The sequence below is a fragment of the Tachysurus fulvidraco genome, chromosome 2, assembly GCF_022655615.1.
Source record: "Tachysurus fulvidraco isolate hzauxx_2018 chromosome 2, HZAU_PFXX_2.0, whole genome shotgun sequence".
Classification (NCBI taxonomy): Eukaryota; Metazoa; Chordata; class Actinopteri; order Siluriformes; family Bagridae; genus Tachysurus; species Tachysurus fulvidraco.
This window is the reverse complement of record NC_062519.1, coordinates 18,154,823-18,162,322: the sequence shown is the minus strand read 5'-3', so window position 1 is coordinate 18,162,322 and position 7,500 is coordinate 18,154,823. Positions and strand designations below refer to the sequence as shown.

The window sequence follows — 7,500 nt, the reverse complement described above, 5'->3', positions numbered from 1 at the left end:
CAGGTGTTCGACAACCAGGCAGCTGTCATGTGATAAAATACTAACAAAGCTTGTAAGCTTATGTGAAATGTTTAATGAAACCCCTGTAGCGCTGACTTGCTTTCCCTCTTTAATAATTCAGTGCGGCTTTATTGGCATAGCTGCTGTTCATATAATATATCTGAAGCATTTGATCACAAGGGGGATGACACAAGGTCTCTCTCTCTCTTTCTCTTATTCATTCTTTCTTGTTTCTTGGCTTTGTTGCTCAGGTGCAGGAATGGCTGTGTCTGAACTGCCAGATGCAAAGAGCATTAGGAATGGATATGGACACCCCAAGATCCAAGAGCCAGCAGCAGATCCATTCTCCGCAACAGTCCACCAAAGCCCAACCCCGAACGGCACCCCAGACTCCATCTTCAAACCAACCCAAACCTTTTCCTGTATCCCAGAATGAAATAAAATCTCAATCTCAACCATCCACCCCCCTGAAAACCCAAACAAAACCTCAACCCCAGACTACTCCATCAGCCCAACCCCAAGCAAAACCTCAACCCCAGACTACTCCATCAGCCCAACCCCAAGCAAAACCTCAACCCCAACCTACTCCATCAGCCCAACCCCAAGCAAAACCTCAACCCCAACCTACTCCATCAGCCCAACCCCAAGCAAAACCTTCTCCATCAACCCAATCCCAAGCAAAACCTCAACCCCAGACTACACCATCAGCCCAAACCCAAGCAAAACCTCAATCCCAACCTCCAACACCTTCACAGACCCAACCAAATCTTCCGCCCACCCCTCAAACTCAACGAAAATCTCAATCTCAGCCTGCAACTCCCACCAAATCACAGCCTCCTTCTTCGGACGCGCCATTTGGCAAGCTTTTTGGATTTGGAGCATCCCTTCTGAACCAGGCCAGCAGCCTGATATCGGTTGACCAGCCGCAGCCTCAGTCTCAGTCTCAGCCTCAGACACCTCAGAAGACTCCAACAGCAACCACCAAACCAGGACCCCAACCTGCGACGCCATCTCAGCAGCAGAAGAGTAGACCAAAAGTATGCTGCCCGCTGTGCAAGACCGAGCTAAATGTCAGTGTCCCTACAGAACCTCCCAATTACAACCACTGCACCCAGTGCCATGCCCAGGTGTGCAACCTGTGTGGCTTCAACCCCACACCGCATCTCACTGAGGTAAGACAGCAGGCTTCCTAAAGGTGGTCAGTAAAATAAATATAAGAATAAAATATTTACTAGTTAAACGTGTTATAAGGTGGTGTCGTTTCAGAGACATTTAAGGTTCACGCTGTTAGTTTTTGCTCACAATATACACACTTAACATCACAGTATACTTAACATCGCCTCAGCATGTCCTTAGGGATTCAGTGCTCTACACTTCCTACCCTTTGATGTATGGGGTAGAGCATTTGTGTGTGTATGAGTAAGAGTACCTGTGTGTGGTGTTCAAGTCTGATGACATTTCATTTTCAGTGGTAATTGCCCCTTGTATGCAGATAAGTCTTTGTCCTTGAAGATGCCCCTGCTGATCAAACCCAGTCCACTTCAAACCTAAGTTCTCACACCCTTGTTTAGAGCCACTGAAGTACTCGGGCTAACGATTCACGGAGACAGCCGATCGGACCTTAATTATGCAAATCGGTCCCGATTGAATGATTGTGGTAATAATAGGCTTTCGGCCGAGATGCTTTATGAGCATGCTCAGTCACTCTCTGTGCTGTCACACACCACAGAAAGCACACATCTCTATGGAAACTGAGGAACTGTTTTGTAGCTCGCTTGTGGAAGATGGGGGGTTTTGGGATGGCAGAGGTGGGTGGTACTATATTTTTGAAAAATGTTTTACCCTAGGGGTCGTGGGTGGTAGAGAAAGGTTATGTTCTGCATCTGTTGGGTCTGTCATTAAAAGGGATATAGAGAGAGAGAGAGAAAAAGAGAGAAAAAGAGACGATCCAGAGGCACAGATTTTTTTTCCATATCTGTCTGTCATTTCTCTTTCTTCTTGTTGCAAGTTCCAGCATGTAACTCTCCTGCTCATATTGCATCAACGCATGAGGAAGTTGCTCTTTACTTCTGGGTCCTGAATATTTTCATATTGCATGAACCTTGTAGAAGGGGGGCACGGTGGCTTAGTGGTTATCACGTTCGCTTCACACCTCCAGGGTCGGGGGTTCGATTCCCGCCTCCGCCTTGTGTGTGTGGAGTTTGCATGTTCTCCCCGTGCCTCGGGGGTTTCCTCCGGGTACTCTGGTTTCCTCCCCCGGTCCAAAGACATGCATGGTAGGTTGAGTGGCATCTCTGGAAAATTGTCCGTAGTGTGTGAGTGAATGAGAGTGTGTGTGCCCTGTGATGGGTTGGCACTCCGTCCAGGGTGTATCCTGCCTCGATGCCCGATGACGCCTGAGATAGGCACAGGCTCCCCGTGACCCGAGAATTTTGGGTAAGCGGTAGAAGATGAATGAATGAATGAACCTTGTAGAGCAGCAGGATGCAGCAATAGGTGTAGTTTTGCCATCCTGCTGGTCCAGGATCGCAGGTTTGATCCTGAGCTTGGGATGTGAGCTTTGCATACTCTCCACCAAGGTTTCTTCAAAATTTCCTGGAGAAAAACATGCAGGTTGATTCTGTGACTCGGAGAAGACTCTAATTTGCCCCTAGGTGTGAATGTGTTTGTGCGGTGCAACAAAACAAGAAGGTATAAACGGAAAGAAAAGAAGACCAGATGAATTAATTATTTACTTGTTTAGTTTTGGGAAGAAGTGGAACTTTATTTTCACCTTTGTCACTTTCAGCTTAGTTAGCAAAAGACATTTTTTCTGTAACTAGGAGCTCTGCCGGCCCACGGGTGTGCCAGGGAGAGGGAAAAAAACAACAAATTAAAGTTGGCAAATAGCAAAACAACATCACATGCCACTCTGGGAGGCTGTTGAGCATGTAGACCTGGCAGCGATGTCAGCCTGCTCCATCTCTGTCACCAAGAGGAACAGAAATACCTCCAGTGAAACAAGGTGCAGGTCAGAGCACTTTACTAATGACCTGCTTTCTCCTGCTGGCAGTTCAGCAGTGCTGCGTTCTGCTCGTCTTGGCACAGGATGATGTTGCTGGTGCAGCAGAACAGAGGCGTTGGAGTATTTCAGGGTGGTGTGTACATGTGTGTGTTGGTGTTGGTGGTGTAGGTGGCTGGCACCGTCTCTCTGTCTACACACAGTGAGAGGGATTTACTAATCTCTTCCTTAAACAAACGTGGACCTCCGCCGGCACCTCACCAATGAGTCTGACCTTAATCTCGTCGAGCATTTGGCCTTTTACTGCTAATGAACTTCTGGAGTGTGTGGAGATCAACATCTCTGTGTTCGTCTAGTGAGGCTGCTTTGGATTTTTTTAAATGGGAACGCATGGATGAATGTCATGGATACATAATTTATCTGCTTTCCATCATGTGTGCGTGTGTGTGTGTGTGTGTGTTGTAGTTGATATTCTACATAAAATTTTAAATATATTGATCTTTGCTTAGTCCTGAGCAGTCTGCATGCACACACACACACACGCACGCACGCAAGCACGCACGCACGCACGCACGCACACACACACACAGAAACAAAAGCTAAAGCTAAAGATGAAGATGTTAGTTTTGAAGCTTGTTTCTTGCTAACACGTGAAAGCTAAACTACGCGTTTGCAAGCTTCATACATTAGCAGTGCTGATGTAGCAAACTTTGGATCAAGTTAAAGGTCAGCTGTGGTTGGGTGTCATTTCTGTATATTGAGATGGCCATAATTACATATCTATGTGTGTGTGTGTGTGGAAATTCACATTAGCCATGTGTGTGTCATTTCTTTTTAGCTTGTACACACAGTTTGAGGAAAATAGCACCACTTACTCTTACTGTTCCTTCTCTTAATTTCGATGTGAGATGGCCGTTTGCGGCTCGCTTCATCCACATTACTGTCTTTAAGAAATGTTAGCATACATCTGTGTGTGTGTGTGTGTGTGCGTGTGTGTGTGTGTGTGTGTATGTGCGTGTGTGTGTGTGTGTGTGTTTGTTCATCAATCTTGTCTGGGGTCCTTGCAGTTTTTCACTCGCAGCTTGACATTTCATTAAATTGAAAATGCCATATAATAAACAATGCATTGTTACACGACGGAATGTGTGTGTGTGTGTGTGTGTTGGGTATTAGTGCTGATTCATTATGTTGTTTCCCTCCATCTGTTGTTTAAAAAACAAAAGAGAATAAAACATGAGACCAAACAGAGTGACAAATAAGGGAATACCACAGCATAGCTAGTTTGCTAGTTAGCAAATTAACCTTAGTTAGTTAGCTAGGTAGTTATGGTAGTTATGTTTATGTATGTTAACAGTCATCTAGTATATAATAAAATAATTCAGGATCTATGTTCATCTGATAAACTAGCCAGTGGCAGCGAATAATCATCAAAAGTTATGAATAAAAGTAACGAGGTTTGATAAAGCTGATTAGCTCAGATGGGATTTTGTTTGGAAATATAATATTTCTCTTCCGATCCGATACCAGAGTTTCCCGGTATCGGCCGATACCGATCCGATATCTGTGTTCTTTTCTACCTTTAAAACTAAAGAATGTAAACAACTTGTTTAGTTATTAAGATTTATTTGTTTCTGGCAAAGAAATATAAAAATGCCCTTATTACTGGGTGAAAAATGAAAACACAAGAAACCTTAAAAAAAGTATTAATGCAATAACAAACAGAACTTCTAACAGTTAGTGGTATAACAATCTAAACCATATATACTGAAATTATTAAATTCAATTATTTTCTAAAGAAAAGGCAATATTTTAAAGTGAGTCTTAAATTAAAACTCCTGAAACACGATGTAAAGACTTAAGTAAAGTTGGCCCCATATTCCCAGATTCGAGTTTCCCGAGTCAATAGCTCCTGAACTAAAGGGTGTTACTACACAAATAACACCTCTTTTTTTATCTTAGTAATGTAGAGAGGCAGCTAAAACCAAATTTTTCTCAAAATCGGCTTTCCTCCACGGTGGACAAAATACACAAGACTCTATGTGCAGACAACTGAGAAACAGATTCCAAGGGACCGTCTGCAAAGTGCAAAACCCGAAAAGTGAATACTATAAAAACAGTCAATAACTTTACTGTAGTACACTGTACTGTCATCAAACTCAGAACACACATCACCGATGTCCTAATACATATACTAAAACACTTATTTGGGAGAAATCTCTTTTTCTTGATTTTTTATGATTTTTCAAAATTTTAAAAAATCAATAGCTTTACTGTAATACACTGTACTGTCATCAAACTCATAACACACATCACTGATATCCTAATTGATATAGTACAACATGTATTTTGGGGAAATGTCTTTTTGTTTATTTTTTATAATTTTTCATAATAAATACAAATCAATAAAATTATGAAAAATCATAAAAAATCAACAAAAAGACATTTCTCCCAAATAAGTGTTTTAGTACATGTATTATGACATCAGCGATGTGTGATCTGAGTTTGATGACAGTACAGTGTATTACAGTAAAGCTATTGACTGTTTTTTGTATTTGCTTTTCGGGGTTCGCACTTTGCAAACGGTCCCTTGGAATCTGTCTCTTCTTCGCACATAGAGAATTATGTATTTTGTCCAACGCGGAGGAAAGCTGATATTGAGGAAAATTAGGTTGTAGCTGCATTTTAGCTGCCTCTCTACATTACTAAGATAAAAAAGAGGTGTTATACGTGGAGTAACACCCTTTAGTTCAGGAGCTATTGACTCGGGAAAATCGAATCTGGGAATATGAGGCCAACTTTACTTAAGTATGTAAAGTGTATTAAACAGTAAACCTCAGACCCAAATGAGCGACATGTTTAACAGGCTGAGGTAAACAGAAAGGACGCCTGATAAACTTGCCTGTCTGTCGCAGGCGGTTGTGCAACATATTACCCATAAAATTTATTATATTTATTTACAGTAATGTAATTTAATATATAAGTGTATTTTTCTTATAAGTCCAAGCAATAGTCTGTGATGTTTGCTGGTCATTAATCAACCACTACGGGCACAGGTGTCGGAAGTAAATAAAAAAGTGGGCGTGTCCTGTCCCACACACATATAATGGTTCCGACGCCCATGGATTTCAGGAAGTAGCAGCGCGGTCAGTGCTGTAGATAAAATGCGGAATGGAGTTTAATTTATTAGGGCATTCCTCAAGCAGAATGGATTCGACTGGCGGCGCTCTGAAAAGTAATAAAAAAGACATATGCGCTGAATAGAGACGGTAAAAGTGGGTGGGTGCAATATTATTGGTCTTAAAAAGTGGGTGGGTCCAATATTATTGGTCTTAAAAAGTGGGTGGGTCCAATATTATTGGTCTTAAAAAGTGGGTGGGTCCAATATTATTGGTCTTAAAAAGTGGGCGTGTCTTGTCCCACCCACATATAATGGTTCCGACGCCCATGACCACAGGTATCGGATTTGGATCGGTCACGCACCACCGATACCCGATCCACTCAAAATGCTTGGATCGATGCCGATACCGATCTGAAATATCGGATCGGTACATCCCTAATAGTTTTATAGCAAAACATGCAGAACATTTATCACAGAAACATCGTCATATATCGTGATCGTGAGAAGACAGTGTCAGTGAGTGTGCTGTCGCACATGTACGGCTGCCCCGTGTGCTTCTGGGTAATGGAGTATGGGCTCATTAAGCTGTAGAGTTCCTGTTGTGGTTAATGTGTCTGACTCATCGCTGGTGACTCACACCATCTGAGTGTCGCTCTCTTCAAACAGTTCCAGAAACTGCTCTGATTTAATACACTTGCAGCCGGGAGCAGAAATATTGGCACCCAGTAACTACTGTAGGTTTAACAAAGCAAAAAAAAATACAAATCATTATGCTTCATTACCATAATCCCACACCAAAAAATGTGTTTTTTAATAAATAATGCACCCATTAGCCTGTCAGCCAATCAGCCTACGATGATGGCTTTAAGATGATACACGACTGTAGAAAACATTTTGTAATTGTATCTTGAGAAACATCTAAAGTACAAACTGTAACCGTAACGCAATCTTTCCGTACGAGTTCCCATAAGGACAATTTTCAGTATAATCAATAACTCCTGAGCTAAATGCTGTTACTACACAAAACGCGGTTGTAGCTGCCTCTCTACATTACTACGATAGAAAAGAGGTGTTATTTGTGTAGTAACAGCGTTTAGCTCAGGAGTTATTAACTCGGGAAACTCCAACCTGTGAATATGTGTCCAACTTCCTGCTCCTTCAGTTCTCTCCAGCGCTGGAAAGCTGATCCTATATTAACACGTCCTACTTCTTGTCCTTATCGTAAGTCTTTCTTCTCTTTCTTTCTTTGTTTTTATCCTCCATGTCGATGTTAAAACCGCTTTCTGCTAACGTCACACACGCACACTGAACACTCTCTCCGCCCATATCGACAGGACACTCCCATTTCTGCTCATTGGCTACGCGTTTGTTTTGATTTTTA

The 7,500-nt window shown here is 42.3% G+C and overlaps 1 protein-coding gene across 2 annotated transcripts in view; it reads left to right on the top strand.

The window, feature by feature from the left end:
• bsnb (bassoon (presynaptic cytomatrix protein) b) overlaps positions 1-7,500 on the top strand; it is a 51,881-nt gene that overhangs the window by 16,062 nt on the left and 28,319 nt on the right. For both annotated transcript variants that reach the window (XM_027137456.2, XM_027137455.2), the window contains exon 3: positions 252-1,172. In XM_027137456.2, the coding sequence (XP_026993257.2) occupies positions 252-1,172 (921 nt within the window). The remainder of the gene's footprint in view (positions 1-251; positions 1,173-7,500) is intronic.